This window comes from Chroicocephalus ridibundus, chromosome 6 (genome assembly GCF_963924245.1).
Source record: "Chroicocephalus ridibundus chromosome 6, bChrRid1.1, whole genome shotgun sequence".
NCBI lineage: Eukaryota > Metazoa > Chordata > Aves > Charadriiformes > Laridae > Chroicocephalus > Chroicocephalus ridibundus.
In genome coordinates this window covers 3,380,994-3,397,738 of record NC_086289.1, presented here as the reverse complement: position 1 = coordinate 3,397,738, position 16,745 = coordinate 3,380,994, and the positions used below count along the sequence as shown (strand labels likewise).

General features: G+C 42.8%; 1 protein-coding gene across 3 annotated transcripts in view; it reads right to left on the bottom strand.

Annotated features, from left to right (window-relative positions):
- Positions 1-16,745, bottom strand: part of C6H10orf90 (chromosome 6 C10orf90 homolog) — a 108,253-nt gene that overhangs the window by 25,182 nt on the left and 66,326 nt on the right. For 2 of the 3 annotated variants that reach the window (XM_063339608.1, XM_063339606.1), the window contains exons 2-3: positions 10,556-10,650; positions 7,212-8,295 (exon numbers count right to left, since the gene is read on the bottom strand). In XM_063339608.1, the coding sequence (XP_063195678.1) occupies positions 7,212-8,241 (1,030 nt within the window). In that variant the 5' untranslated portion in view covers positions 8,242-8,295; positions 10,556-10,650. Of the gene's footprint in view, positions 1-7,211; positions 8,296-10,555; positions 10,651-14,952; positions 15,095-16,745 lie in introns of all 3 variants that reach the window. The other variant, XM_063339607.1, reaches the window with a different exon arrangement.

Here is a 16,745-nt window from a genome sequence, read left to right as displayed (position 1 = left end):
GCAGTGCGACTTTAAAAAAAAAAATAATATTCTGGATGATTCAGAACATTTAAATGGTGATTTGCAGGGTAAGAAATGTATCAACCACTTGGTATTCTCATCATGTCAAAGACACCTAGTTGTTCAGCTCTTTCTGATCATTTACCGCAGCCAGACTGAGCCAAGTACTCATTTCACAGACTGCAGAAGAGTTGCTCCCAGTTTAAACCAAGTGTGAATAAGGGGAAAATGAGGCCCTTTACTCCAGTGGCATAATGCAGTCACTGAAGCCACATAGCCCATCTCTTTCTCTTAATCATTATTTTAATGATTCCACTATTCAGCCCTCCAGTGCTTGCCCTGAGTGCTAACGAGTGACTTGCCCCCTCCAGAGTCTTTCACTTCAAATTGTCTCACATTTTCACTAACTCTGACAGCTCAAGATAGAAATGTCCACCCTGTGCAAGATGGAAAACAGTGGAACAAACCAAACCCTTAACTTTCACGTGCTGGAAAGCTGAACTTTAATTTGGATCTTCATCAGGCACTATGATCATCTTTGGGAAAAATAATTCTAATTTATCAGTTTCGCTCATAGAAATGCTGTGCTTAACATCGTTAACAGGGCAGACATCCTTCTGTCTTCAAGGGAAACAATGGCCTTTCTACCCAATGAGTTCATTGCTATGCCCCATAGTATAAAACTAAGCCTTTGATCTGTGAAATGCATGCTTCCTGAAGGTGGGGAGCTCCTTCAGCTCCAGTCAAATTACTTTATGGTCATGCCCTTAAATAAGTGAAAAAACCACACCAAAAGCCCCCACAAAACCAAACAAAAACCAATCCCCACCCATCCGTGGCTGCTTGTTGCCTAAAACCGCAGAGAAATTACTAAAGAACAATTAGCTCTATGGGAAACTGTGAGTGCTCTATTCACAGCCAAGGTCACCGTGACATCACAGGGCCACGGAGTCACCAGTGCCGTCACTGAAAAACCAGCCTGGGGGCAGCTTTGGCTTACACAGCCTTGAGCATCATCTCTCCCTCTTGCTTACGTCTGATGCTATGACCTGCAAGGGTAGCTATGCATCCATGTGACAGGGCAAAAGTCCACATCGCTCTTCTGAGTCCCGTTGTTCTTCTAAATAAGTGGAGTAGGGAAGAATATCTCTCCACACTGATCCCTTGCTTCTCCTCTTACACCCGAGGGCATCACCCCTTCCTTTGTCACACCAGAGGATGGGGAAGCTGGCAGCAGGCATTTGAAACAAGGAGAAAAACTCAAAGACCTTGGTACTCCATAAACATAAAAGGGTCCTACAGAGAAGAGGAGGCATCCCCTTCCTTTTTAAAATGAATAAAAAACCCTCCAAGATAAGGAGGGGCAACTCCTATTGCTCATCGCACAGGTTGGGGTCTGTCTCAAAGGCTGGCAGCATCTTCTAGAGTCACTCATAACTGAGGACTATTGATTCCTCACCAAATTTTCAATATCTGTAAGGACTGAGTCCTCAATTTCTCAGCGTTTCATGCAGTAGATGAAGGTCACATCGCAGTGTGACACAGGCCCAATGACACAAAATGTCTAGACTAAGGAAAATTGACAGCCTCCTCGATTTTAAATTTATACCAGATGAAGTGAAACATCAAAGGAGCTCCTTTTAATGGGCTTTTTGGCATGTGGTCCTTTGTTCTTAACAAGTCGGCACCAGCTGCTATGTCCATAATGCCAAGTCAGTAACGTCCCCGGCCAGATTCTCGGCTGATGTAAACCAGTGTCACTCCTCTGAAGGCAGATATTTCTATTGGTTGACATCAGCTGAAGATTTGGCTCCTCATGCTTAGCAGGTGCAAGCTAAAGTAAAATCTTCTGTGTCATATTTCATATTTCTCCTGTCTTCGCCATCACTACCGCTGTACACGTTCTCAGGCTGGAGAGTTAATTAGCATCAGCTGTAGCTACTCAAGTTTCTATACAATAAATTCCATATTGTAAGGAACAGCTTTCGTCTAATTATATCTTGTTCGTGTGTGTGTGTATATATATATGTATATATTTCCCCCCACACACACGCTCCAATCTCGTCCTCTGGGTTATTGCGTGGTGACTTTCCCATAAACAAAAAATGAGGTGAGAACACCAGATAGGCCACATTCATTCATTGCATCATTTCAAATACTATTTAATAGTTGAAAGTAAATGCTGTTAATAGGCTTCAGCCTTAAGATTGCCCACATTGGCCCATCATGATTACCCTGAGTACATATGAGTTTCAAGGTGACCTACAAATATTTTCTTGATATACAAATGTCTCAAATAGCCGGGGCTTTTCAATGTGTATTTAAAATGAAAACATTTTTTTTGCTTTGCAGGTAGCAGCATATCGAAATCCCACAACACAGACTGATTTTACTCTAATACAAGTGTGATATATATAGAGATATATATATATAGAGAGAGAGACGCACACTACATAAAAGAATTAAAATAGCTCTTGAAACAAAATCTAGTTATTTACCCCTTACTAAACATGCTGCTGTCTTCAGCATTTGTTAATAAAACTCTTATTTAAGAAGGAAGCAGAAGCTTACAATCACTTGGGGCCATTCAACACCCTAAAAAGCCCAGATCCCGTCTCAGATTTCCCCGTTCACTGTCTTGGGTTGCTTTATTTAAGTAAATCATGCTTTCAAGTCACCTGCCATTCTCTTTGGGAAAAAGTATAAGCAACCACAATACCCGCTCTCTGACCTGTCTTGTTCACGGATTTAAACACGTTCTTCCCCTTCTTGGGTACTTCATTCCTGTATTCTGCAGGAGAAGGGACGCCGGCAGCGCAGCCCCCCCAGGTACCCCCTGTTCCCGGGCTGGCTGCCCACATCCACAGTCGCAACCATCGCATCATATTGCCCTTCCATTGCTGACTCACGCGTGCCTCATAATCCCGTCCTTTGGTCATCTCCCCCCACCCTCCTTGCGCACCCTCCACATCTCCTCTACCTCAACGTAGGGCTGCGGGAGCCAGCACAGCGCCTACCATCCAAACCGCATTGACATTTCTCTCCACCTCAGCTGTTCTTCCTTAATAACTCTGCACAGCAGTTTTGGGCATGACAACAAAAGAAAAACAAAAGTGTAGATGTTATAAAAGTTGAGGTGTTAGCAGAAATTATTTCCATTTATAACATAGCTGACGTTTGTGAAGGTGCTCAGGCATCAAGACATTTACGATTATCTAAGCTTAAACATAAATTTAGATGTTGGCATTTATAATCTTTCATAGGAAAGTGATGATACTGTTTAATCAAGAGGTCAAAATGAATTTTAAGTTGTCCAATTTTCTTCTCTTTGCCCCTTTTTCTTAATTCAGCATAGAGCCCGGTAGGCAATAAATTGTAAAAGATGGATGGAAAACTAGATATTCATGTGGAATATATTCTTCATGAAAGGTAGGTGAGAAATTAAGATTAAAAATGCTCCTGTCTTCAGCAGAAACAAGACAAATCTTTTCATTTTTAACTTACCTTGTATTTATGAGACATCAGCTACAGACAGTAAAGGAAATTGCAGCATTCACTTAAAAGCAGCGTTAGCAAGTTCTGACAGCTTGTTAAAAGCCAAGACCAAAGGCAGGGTGATGCACATCGATCACCCGTGACAAAGACCTCATGGAGCTTACCCTTGATCGCATCCCTGAAGTGGGTCGTTTCACATTAACGGGTACATGTTCCTTAAGCTGCCCAAGGGATTTATGTGCTGGCCACTCATTACAAATAAACACAATTACGTCCTACAACTCTACGTCCTCCCACAGTTCAAGTCTGACTTCATGTGTAATATGGATTTTCCTGCACTTACAGTCCAGTTTCTTGCCAGATATTGGAAGTGAAGTAACCAAAGCAATGGGGCCAGCAGAAGGTACAGTCCATAGTGGTGAAATCACAAGATCATATTCCATCCGTGAGATGCTATAGCATGAAACATGGCTTTGAACGCTAACTGAGTTTGAGAGATTTGGATTCTAAGTATAATTACCATCCATGAGCATAGCCCAAGATTTACATTTCATTCTTATTCCTAAAATATCCTTTTCATATGTGGCACATTGTGGAAATATATACCTCTGGAGATTATCTGGACCAACCTCCTGCTTGAAAGCCAGGCCTTAGATTAGGTTATCCAGGTCCACGTAAAGCCAAGTCTTGAATACTTGGATTTGAACATGAAACAGTATGAGTAATACTGTAAGGAGAGTTGTCATTACGTTAGTGAAGCCACATGAAAAATTAGAGAAAGGACGCTCCAAAGAGGCCATGAGTCAACCGGCCTTATAGGAAACAGCAAACCTGGCCCCAGTACCTGTAAAGCAGGGAAATTTTTGGGTGCTCATTCCACTTCAGCTCCTAATAAGGCAGCCTGTACATCCTGGAAACTACATTTACAGATTTCATACAGCAAACTCTAGCCTTGAAAGTAATTTTTCTTTCTCTTTTTTCCCCATGGTGATGTTATTACCACTTGTATTTCTGCTGGCAGGAAGGTATTGCCTACAGCTGCAAACTAATATAAACTCAGACTTTCTGGGTCATCAGAAATGTGACGGACAAAGTGCTCTCCGCAGTTCCTTCATCCGTAAGATAACTACGTTAAAATATTAACATGGTGTCAAAAATCATTCACTGCCCCTTCTTTGCTAGTCCTTCCTTCTTTTTAAACGTTTAATTTCACACGCATTTCATTCCATAAGCATATATCAGACCAAAGCTTAAGGTGAATGGATTTGAGCTAGTAAACATTGGAGGAAAAAAAAAATCTAAAAGAATTGGGAATCTGTAATGGTATAAAGGACTTTGCTGATGGGGTAGTTATTTTGCTTTGCTCATAAAGCAGCATCTTGCAATACGGGTCTTGTAATCTTGAGCTGTATACACAGAAGGGCCACAGCAAAAAGCAGCAAGGCAACCGTGTCCCATTAGAGCTTTCTTTAGGTATTTCCAACTAGTCCAGGAAAAAAGAAAACGTACAACAGGCTGTAGGACTGTGCCAGATTTGCACCAGAAGGGAGAATAGGACCTGGGAGATCACTTCTCTCCCTCACTTCACCCATTTTCGGAACCAAGAGGAACTCACTTTTTCATTTTCTCCCAGGTTAAAATCATACCAATTGCCTTTCATTTTAATGAGCAGTGCGGATGTCTCATGCATTTAACTAGGTTTCTTGTGATTTGTCACATTTAATGGCTGACGGCTATGCAAGAGCTCATTACTTTAGGGATCCTGGTGAGAAAGATTGTTGTTCTGAAGCATTATTCTGGCTGTTTGTACAAATTTCACACAGGAAAGTAAGTAAGTAGTAAGCTGATAAACACCTTCTTATATTACAAAGGGCCTGATCAAGAGAAATATGTATCTTTACATTCTACATTATTGCTTACACAAAAGGTGGAAGCAGTTAAAAAGGTAACACTTCCCATGTTTATTTACACCTGTATTCATGTGTACACAAATGGTGGAAATAATTTCTCAAAACCCAGTATTTCTCAGCTGGTTACCTCACTTATTTCCTCTTTTTAGTAAAATTGTGGAACCATGAGCAGTGTCCTATTTCACTTTCTAACTACTTCTAGTAAAAGTGATTCTTTCATCACCACCACTGTATTACCAAGCCCAGGGAAGGATCGGTATTATTCTAATCCTTGATTCGGTGGTATACCACAGAGAAACCTTAGATGGTGTTGAACAAAGCATAGTATGCATAGTACTTTCTATGGAAACCTCAGGAGGACATCGTTATTTGAAATTAGGACGGTCTGCAATGAAGTCCAAAGCCGAAACACATAATTTGCTGGTGTCAGTCAGTGGAAGGTCCTCACCAACCATCACCCCTTTACATTTCTTCCTTGCTTTAGGCCTGGTTGGCATCTTCTCTCTCCTGTTCCCACTGTGACATCTCCCCTTCAACAACGGACAACGTTTATAAACATCAAGAAATATTTTACCTCAGGCGTTTTTCTGCAGCCAGCCCGAGGGGTGCTTCACCCCGCAGACCCCTGCGGCTTTCATTTAGGGGCCTGACTCCGGAATTACTGACACCGCTGGTTTCTTTGTGGAAAATCCTGGCTCTATTGATAATTTTCTTAAAGGTTAAAGCAGGAGGCCTCTGAATAAAGCAGCTGCCTTCTCACTGTTTGCATCTTGATTAACGGCAGGAGCCATCCCACTGGTTTCAGCAGTAACACAAGGTGCAAAGGGACGGAGCATCCTGGGTTTTGTGCCTTGTCCGGCCCGTGAGAAAGCACACAACAACTCTGCTGTCTCTTTTTTCCCATTTCCACACTGGGAGGATGAAGTTACAAATGAATCTTAGGAAGTGGCTTATGTTCGTATACTGACCCTTAGATCAAAAAGGCCATATGAGAACAAGGTAATTGCAATTAAATGTAGCCCAAGGTCGCAGGGTACACGGGGGGTAAGTTTAACCTTAGTGTTTTTGGTAAAAACCAGACTCGCTCATTGACATTCTTCCCATCCACACTCCCTTCCTGGAGAGTCAATAAACGCAGCTGTGGCTGTTCGAGTGTGCTGTAAAAGAGCTGCTACAGCCCGGCGCAGCAGAAGCTCTACCACTCTGGGCATGAAGCAATCCCCACCGTAGCTCTCCCTTCCCCAGGAGCAACCTTGCAAAGAAAATCTCATGTTTGCAAAATGCTTGGAGATGTTTGAAACAAATGCGTTGAAGATATGCAAACCATCCACCTGGAGCCATTAGTTACAAAGGCCTGGGCTTATTACTGCAGCCTTCTACATAAAAGCTGAAAATGATAATTTTTAATCACAAGGAGCACAAAACCAAGCTCAGTGCAGCCATCTCCTCCTTAATCTCACACCTTGAAATTCAGCCCTCATACAAAGAAATTCTCGGGGGCTAAGCGCTTGCATGTTGCTGTGAGAAAAACAACTAAATTGCAGTTATAAATGGTTAAAAATAGAGGTTTAATGCAGAAAACACAGGCAGAGTTTGCTCTATCACCTGATGAGCAGCATGCATCACGAGCATGGCAAATATATTCATGGTAGTCCTGGAACTGAAAACGTCTGGGTCGTGCTCTGACTCAGCGTGCCTCTGCAGAAGCAAAGGTTACCATTATCTGTTCACGTAAAATCATTGTGGTGGGTCTGTTCCAGCCTGAACCCCTGCTCCACCAGCCTGAGGTTTCTGGAAATTACTTACCTGCCTCATCCCTTGAATTAGGAAGCTGGAGAGAAAATGTAGCATGAGAGCTGCCAGATTGCTTATCGTCCTCTTCCTTTGTTGTTACTACGTTATTAGGTCCTCTGGGTATATCCACAAATGCTGGAAGTTCAGAGACAAAGACACTTTGTAAAGGGTATGTACTACCCAAATAGCCTTCATTTGTTGTCTCTCTATTAATTACATTCTTTTCTGTTAAGTCTGCACTCCAGTTTGATCTGAGTGGAGTCTTGTTTTCTCCTAGGAGCTTTGTCTTAAGTATCTCCTCTATTGGCTCTCCATTAGCTATGCCATCTACTCCATCTGCTGTTAATCTAGACGAACTGCAATTTATATTGAAGGACAACACTGATCGGTGAATTTTTTGGCATTTAATCCGAGGTTGGTCAAAGCACACATTGAGCGACTTGTCTAAATAATAGATGGTATTTGGACACTGCTGAGAAACCTGAAGGTGGACACATGAGACGAATGAAGGTGGTACTTTCTTTCTCCCATCCCTGCTTTGAAGATCCACGCCATTCTCCTTGTCGCCAGGGTCAAAAATCCACTTTCGTGACTCTTCACCTAATTGTGAGCAAGGTTCAGAAATCTTTAATGGAGAGACATTTTGGTTTGGAAGGCCGGGCGGAAGCCAGCGTTGGAGGGCAGCAGGGATTTTGCTGGAGGTGGTTGACACGGCGTTGGGCTCTTGCACAGCCCCAGCTCCACGTGCTGGGTCACCAGAGCCTGCAGCAACACGCCTGGCTGTAACAGTTATGGAGGCAAACCCTTTCTGCTGGTTTTGACACTGTTTTCCTTCTGTGATGGGAGAGTCCGATGGAGATGTGGCGTCATCTAAAGAAGCTTGAATTTCTAATCTGCTGGGAAGAACCGTAAATGCTCTACTAATGTTCACTGAGCCACGGTTAGCCAAAGATTGCTTGGTGTGATAAGCACTGGGCTGGGGGATCGTGGACTGCATAGGCAAAGCGGGCCGATTTTCTTTTGATTTATCCTCATCAATCATCTGCGAAATAAGTATCGGTGAAATCAATTTTGTATTTTCTGATGACAGAGATTCCTGCAAATGAAAAGATTCAAATCATCAATGTACGCTACCATAATATATATAAATGTTTCTCATCTACCATCTATCACACTGGACAGTTTTGTTTGACATTTCTTGTTAATTTTCGATTCATCCAAACTTCTTTGTCATTTGAAAACACACGCTCTTGAAATCAGTTCTGAATTGTCTGGGAGACTTCAATAAAAGCCTTATCACTCTGGTGCAAAAAAAATATTAAAATCAAAAATGTGTGTTCTATGCTATTATTTTCAGTATTTAACCCATTGTCGCAGTTGGGATTTGTGGCTGCTATGTTTCTTTAAAAATGGACATGTCAAAGGCGGTTGCCAGTTTCAGACTCTAAACTGCTCTTTCATGACAGTCTGCTGGAATTTAAAATGCATTTAAAGATATGGTGAATCATTAGCCTGAAGGTCCACGTGTGCCGTCACATGCTGCAGAGGACAGGTGGGCACCAGGGTTGTGACTGCTCTACAACCTCACCAGTTACACGCATGGAAAAACTTCTCTGTGATCCCTCCCTCAGTGATATAATTTCCTATAAGGGCTCCGGGTACCATTTTAATTCATTAGTTTCCCCTTGCTTATCATTACTTGGTGGCACCTATCAACGATGTAAAACCGCATATGTCCAAGACTGATTGACAGGGGCCCAGATTCATTTTTCCAACCATGACAGTAAACATCTATCTTGATAGACCGTACATTACTTCACTTGATATGATAAAGGAGGTGCTTTTATGTTAAAGCTGTCCGACAAAGAATAAACCTGAGTTTAAGATCTCCTGCTATTATTATCCACACGGCTGGTCACAAAAGTCACATGCAATAACGCATCTGGCCTGATCTCGTGCTGCTGTAAATTGGCTGATTAGATTGCTCCTGCCCTCTGTTCCTTGATCTCCCAATCCTAATAGGAAAAACACACGGAATTGGCATGCAAATTCTCAGGATTAGCTCCATAAGGAAAGTTCGGTCAAGTTCATTGGGGGGTTAGGTGCCATTCGCTAGCTGTACTTCTGCTTGTTTATGAATTCGTCGCAGACCTGGGTGTCTATCATCTGATAACTAATGACGGTAGCTGACAAGTATTTCGCAAAACATAATATTCTTCTTCCTCAAGGAAGACTATGTGAGTGACGAAGTTGTGACCTCCCGGGTGCCACGGTCGCCCTTCTCAGAGCTTGGGTGCCAGGGATGGGACCCTGCGCTGAAGCCGATGGGGAAAACCATTCCTGTGCTCCTGTCCCCCATCCATGGAAGCAACACAGACAACAGGCTCCTTTGTAACTCTTGGGAAGGCTGATTTGGGAACCCAAATAGAGAGAGTTAGATCAAGAATTTATTAACGAGGTGAAGTGCCGGATAAATTTTATCAACTCTTTAAACCAGCTGCCTGTGGTTTTGACAATTCAATAATTTCGCAGCCCCAGGGAGAGAATTTTCTTCCTCCTTTGTTTCTTTCATGGTTTGTAACAACATTTGCCTCATATTTTCCACACTGCATTTACTTCTACCTACAGGTTTAAGACCTTTGCACGCTTTCCAAAACTCTCGACTTCCACGAGATTTCTACAGGGCACCAAAGAAGAATGTTGCTTGAAACACTTTATTTTGGATGCATTTCTCATGCTCCAGTAGTTAATTTGACATTTATTCCTTTTGTTAAGGGCTGCACAGATGGAGACATCCTGCAAGAGTCCAAAGGCACGTCAAAAATGCTCCCAATTATCTTCAAACTCATGCACCAATATTTCAAATAATTTGCTTTCCCTTTTTCTGCCTGAGTATATGTATTCTTCCTTCCTCCCAACCTTTGGCAAATAAATGGATCTTTAAGTTTTGACCAGCTGATCCTATGCTCGTTGGGAGCTTTCAAGCTTCACAGCATCTTGTGAAAAAGAAATCCGCGCTCACACGAAGTAATTGTGGCGAACTGAAAACCTCAGGCTCTATCATGAGAACACCTGAGACAGAGTGTACTGATATTTGGGATACCACTTGACTTACTCTCCTGAGGTGTTTTTAACAACCTTTTTCCCACTCACAGAACATGCAATTTTTTTCCTCCTCACAAAGAGCACGTGGAATCACAACATTCAGCCATCATTTTAGTTGGCTTTTCTGCTGCCTGAGTTAAGCCTAGCTAAACAAAACCAAGTCCAAACACACTGCTCAGCAACCAGCCATTGTTTTTTAAACCTGAATGCACTCTGCTGGCGGCTATCTAAACATAATTTATTTATTTTACCTTGGTAAAGCTTGATTTTCTCTCCGCAGCGGTCTCCCGCTGAAGGCCGGTGCATGTCCTCTGACCATCAGTGCCCCACCGCTTCTGTGTCACTCCTGGGGAAAAAAATGCAGAGAAAGTAACATTATTTTCGGTGTCCTGGAGGAGATGAGTTTGAAAAATGTGGGTTTAAATGGAGTGCAAGCAGGAGGGGAAGAGCTACTGTAAGTGATCTGATTGCCCTGGGACCTCGTTATCGGAGGGATCCTATTTCTCCCCCTTCCCAGGAGCGGTGCTTGAAACGCCCCTGGGGTCCTGTTGCCAAGATGTGTTTGTGGGCAGCCCCACAGTGTGCTCAGGGCCGGCCCAAAGCTTGACTATCTCTGCTTTTGATTTCCGTGGCTTCAGGCACAAGAGTGGAGGAATCGGGGAAGATGGGAAATGAGGATTCCAACAAACGTCGCCTTTGTGTAGCCTGCAGAACCGGGAGCACAAATGAGCACATTAATGGGCCGGACGCTGTGAGTTGGATTTCATTTGAACTAAGTCACCTCCACATTTAAAGAACCACAGTAATTTTAAATCATATTCACACATTCTATTACATCATAACTTTTCTAGTTCAGTGGTAACTATTACATCATTACATCAGTCTCCGATTTTGTCATCCTTTGCTTTCTGTGGGCGCTAGCCTGTCTGCAGCTTTTTACACAGAGCTAATTTCCATGTAACACGGAGCCTGGGCTATTGCAATGATGCATTACGTCTGCTGTCAAGAGTTTTGCCAGGAATTACGTTACTTTCTATTTTGTAATAAGCATCCAAAATTAATTTTCAAAAATTCTCTGTTTGGACTGAAACCTCTTGACATTGCTGGCTGTTGCTTTATAGCAACACATCACACCACCAGTAAGACGTTTTTTTTTTCTTTCACTTATCTTGCCACAGAAGTTGGTAATTTTTTTACTAAGCAGAATTTCAGTTTACATGTAACATAATATTAACAAAGGAATATAAATCAGCTTCACCTTAAAAAGTGTTCACTAACGCATATCCACCATAGCACCACGGCTTCATCTCCTTGGGTAAGGGGTGGAAGGGAAAGAGGGGGAAGGTATCAGGTCCATCCTCCATTGAGAGAACTCCTTGAGTCCCACCACGGACCAGCAACCAGAAAAAACGAACTAGATGTTTGATTAACCTTCTGCTTTAATAAAGTACGCTAAAGTATACTTTAGCAAAGCATACTTTATTTGCACAGCTCCAAGATGCCAATGCCACTGAGTATATTCATAGCTGGTGTTAAAAAAAAAAAAAAAAAAAAAAGAGGTTTGCTTTTGTCATTGAGCAAAAGAAGGTCCTGAGCAACAGAGAAAACAGCTGGACTCATTAGCCACAGTATGGAAAAAAATAAAATCCAGAAAATAGCCGAGCAGAGGGCCCACTACACATTTCTTGGCAAAGATATAATGCACAGTTGCAACCAGAGAAAACGCAATGAACCTGATCTAGCACTGGGTCGTGGTCACTGCTGGCACAAAACACGGGCGAGATGCCCTTGGAGGCTGGTCCTCGCTCTGTTGGGGGACACAGGGAGAAGGAGGTGCTGCGCCTCCAGTGAAGGACAAAATCCACCTGCATCCACAAGCGGTGGGATAAGGGTAACTGCTGGGTCAGCCTGATGGAAAGGTTGTTTTCAGTCTATCAGCACTCTGGTGAGTTACACGTGAATACCTCCACGATGAAGAGCTGCTACATATGCTGTCTTATTCACTTTTTAAAACAGCTAAGCAGGGAATAACTTGCAGGGAAGGATAAAGAAGAAATTGTTGGATTGAATTAGGGCAAGACCTAAAAAAAAAAAATCCAAAAGTTTGATAGACAAAACGTACGTAATTAAAGCAACAACTTCACTTAAGTTATGAATATTTTCCTCAAACACTTTACAGTAAGAAAGCCACAGTTGTCTCAGATAGGGCTGCAAAGCTACAACAGGAGAACATCAACTTGTGAATGTCAACCAGTGCGCGAGGAAATCCAGAAGGCTGGCCGGAGATAAATCAGATCCAGACAGGCACGCTTTGCCAGATGGCCTTTCGTGAATTTCATTCAAATGCATTTTCAGCACAAGAGAAAGACGGTGTACTACAGGGTCAAACAAGAACAAGTTGTCAAAGTCCACGCAGCAGGTTACATATAACATGCAAATTGTTCTTATCAAAGTAACCTCCTGTAATTAGCAATAAGCTGTTGGTAGAACCTTCCAATTTCACACAGATCCCTTGGAATAGGTTAGTTAATTCTTGCTTGTTTAACTCGAAAAAGTAGCTGTTTCTGGAGCAGGAGAGTTAGGAAGAAGTGAGGTGGGAAGAAGAGGAGGAAATGTTTATTTTCTTTGCTAAATCATCCAGAGTGGAGTTTTGCATTGCATTTTGTACCATATCCTGTGCAACAGCAGTCTCATATTACTATGGGAATCCTATTGTTGAAAAACACTCAGACTTTCGGCAAGTCGTTTCAACTAGTTGCTGAGATAGATTAAATGGCATTGGTGGCAAAAGCTCTGGTATTTTTCATGATATTAAATCTATTATTGGAAGCTTCACATGTGTTAATTCATGTTAACAGAACAAGCAAAAAAAAACCAACCCCCAAACCTTTAAAAAGAGCTTGAATCTGTGTTTGAAATGAAGACACTTCAGGGAGCGCAAGGTTTTAGCTGAGGTGTCTCCCATACGGAGGTTTTCATACAAATCCTTATTGCTGACAAAACACATTGCACTGGAACTCTTGTTGCACAACGAAATGCAAAGTTCAGTTTTTCCCCTGGTGCGAAAGCATGAAAGAAATGGCATTTCAAGTACTTTCCATCCCTGTGGGGAGTATGAGAAACTTATTTCTATCCGACTTGAAATCCTGAGGATTTGCTTAACCTCCCCAGACCTTCCCTTCCCACAGTGACCCACCTCTCCAGCTTACAAATGGGAGATGCCATGAGGAATAGAGGAACAGTTGCTGGCATATGAACTTTGTCCTATTACATCTTCACTCTTTTTAATTTTTTCCCCACAAATACTGTTTGTTGAACCAAATGATACGCTCCTTGGCAAGGCATCTGGACATCCGGCTACAGACCAGGGTTTTCCTAATTACGGAGTGCAGCTGGAACCGATTCTCCCAGTCTCGAGTGCCTGGATGTCTGCCTCGGGCCAACTGGCAGACAGCTCAGATAATGATTCAGAAAAGATGTACTTGTAAATCAGCTTGCTAAAACACAGATGGATTGCAAAGGTGAGGGTGCTGGTGAAAAATAGTGTTCCGCGAATGCTTGGCATGCACAGGACAGCCCAGTTTGTAGCCAGCTGAGGTTTTGTACAAAACTTGAGATGCACACGAAAACAGTTCATGGATAATGCTATTTTGCCAGTGTTTCAGGTCTTTGCTAGACACTTACAGACTGCCATGCTAGGGGAGGTTGTTTGATGACCCCCAGAGGGACACTCTGCAGAGCTGGAATGACTTTAGACCAGTGGCCTTGGCCTCAACTCCAGTTTTTGTCATGATTTCAAGGGGAATCAGGCTCCCCCACAGGTCCAAGGCAGCCAGGGTCCCTACAGTCCCAAGGTCAGCACTCTTGATTACCCAAAAATGCCCAAATTCCCCCCTCAGGACCTGAGGGCTAAAGGACATCGATGGCTTGGCTGCAGGGTCAGACATCAGAGCAGTCACTCAGCTGATACAATATCTTTGGCATCACGTAAGCCTTTTTTTAAAGCCTTTTTCTGGATGTCAACCACACCACACAGCTCGGTGTTGTCGGCAAACTGGCTGAGGGTGCCCTCAATCCCGCTGTCCATGTCACCAACAAAGGTGTTGAACATCACCAGTCCCAGTACCGACCCCTGAGGGACACCACTCATCACTGGTCGCCACTCGGACATCGAGCTGCTGATCGCAGCAATTTGGATGTGGCCATCCAGCCAGTTCCTTAACCACCGAGTGTTCCATCTGCCAAATCCACGTCTCTCCAATTTAGAGACAAGGATGTCATGCAGGACAGTGTTAAATGCTTTGCACAAGTCCAGGTAGATGATGTCAGTTGCTCTTCACTTATCCACCATTGCTGTAACCCTGTCGTAGAAGGCCACCAAATTTATCAGACATTATCTGCCCTTAGTGAAGCCATGTTGGCTGTCACCAATCACCTCTTTAATTTCCATGTCCCTTAGCAGAGTTTCCAGGAGGATCTGCTCCATGATCTTGCCGGGCACAGAGATGAGACTGACCAGCCTGCAGCTGCCCAGGTCTTCCTTTTTTCCCTTTTTAAAAAATCAACTTGGAGGAATTAATTTATACTTTATTCTATTTAAAACATTGGATGTGTTTAAATTTTCTTGTGACTTATTTAATTCAAATACCTGAGGAAGCCTTGAGGAAAAGAGTGTCATCATTAAAGATTCACCATGCTCCCTCTCAGTAGGGGTTGGGAGAGATCATAATTCACTTCTTCAGATCTGAAGTGAGTCATCCAGAAAAACCATCCGGACATTACAGATGCATCTAAGAGGAAAGCCAAGTCAGAACGAACACCAGAACCAAACCCACATCTCCTGATCTTTCTCATGTGTCCTAAAGAAGGAATATCATGAAATTGCAGAGATTATTGTCATCTAAAAATAAAACCGAACAATGAAGCTAAAGTTCACATGCCTGGCATTAAAAGTAGAGACGGACAAATGCTGAAAATCCTACCTTTTACCAAAGTCCCTGCTGATATTAAATTGATTTATAGGGGATCTACTGGCGAATGTTGTGTTTACTTGTTAGTGACGAGAGTGATGCATCTCCAGAAAGCCTTGGCACCCGTCAAGGACGTTATCCTCAGCCTTCAGAAGTGGTGTTAAGTTCAAGGAAGAGGTGAGGCATCGTGTTGATGGTGGTCCAAAGGCAGCACCCCAGTGAAGATGGGGCACAGGCAGGGCAGGAAGGCAGCCCCATAGCCACGCGTGGATTTTACTCTCTTACGATCTCATGAAAACGCACCTGAATTTCATCTCTGCAGGGTTTGACATTCAGCTGCCTTCATGTAAGAAGACAGCAGCATTCACTAAAATACTTAAGGAGCACACGATGTCATCCTGATAGCTCAAACACAGCTAGAAACCACCCTGTACTTACCCATCAAGAGAGGCTGACAGAGGGAGAGCACATCAGTCCTGCTAAAGCATCTTTGCTGAACTTATAAGAAGTAGCGTGCACCTACTTACAATGGGGGTCAAACAGCAATATAGATTTAAAAGGGGAGAAAGCAGCTGCCAACTCTTTTCTTGAAGTCTTTCTTGTCATGAAAAAAGCCAAACCAATACAAACAAGTACCTTGCCACAAAGGAAAATACTTGAACACAGTTGCACAAAGATAACAGTATTTTAAGGCAGCTTTGTTGGGAAGATTTTCAAATCAGAGTAAGGAAAACAGCCTGAAATCATTTCAGTCTGAACAGGATTCATTATGTAAACAAAATAGAAAAATATTTTTTTAAGATGTCACGATGGATTTTCTTCTATTACAAGTAGCATCATGAGATTTGTTAAGTGAATTATCTTTCCCTGCTTGCACACCTTGAAGCTGTAGCTGGCTGCCTGCAGAGATGATTACAGGATCCGCCACGGAACGGACAAATGAGTTCTGGTCTGCTATCAAAAAGCCAGAAGTCGTAAATCTCTCATTATCCATGCCATTAGAAGCAAGGTGCTCATCGGGGGGCGAGAAAGAGCACTGGAATTACATCTTGAAACCCATGCATAAGAGAAAAAATATTGTGTTTTCATTATGCATTGCTATTATTCTTTATCTTCGCTTAATAAAATAAAGTGGGAAATCACCCCCAGCATATTCATCACACACACAGAGACAAAACTAAGTAGATTCTTCCCTTTCTCCTCATCCTCCAAGTTTTATTTCTCATTTTAAAATTTTCAGTGGTTTGGGGAGGACCACATTCCTAGGTTTCTTTAAGCAGCATAAGCTTACGCTGACAAATCTCAGTCTCCAGAAGCAGCGACTAACTCACCAAACCTGCCAAAGCCCAGCTGTGTGGACATAACTCAGGCCAAGGACTCAAACGGGAGCACAGGGGAAGATTTAACTGACATAGGTTTGATTTCTCCAGTCTAAATAACATGGTCTGTCACTGGAGCTCCCTGCTGGAGC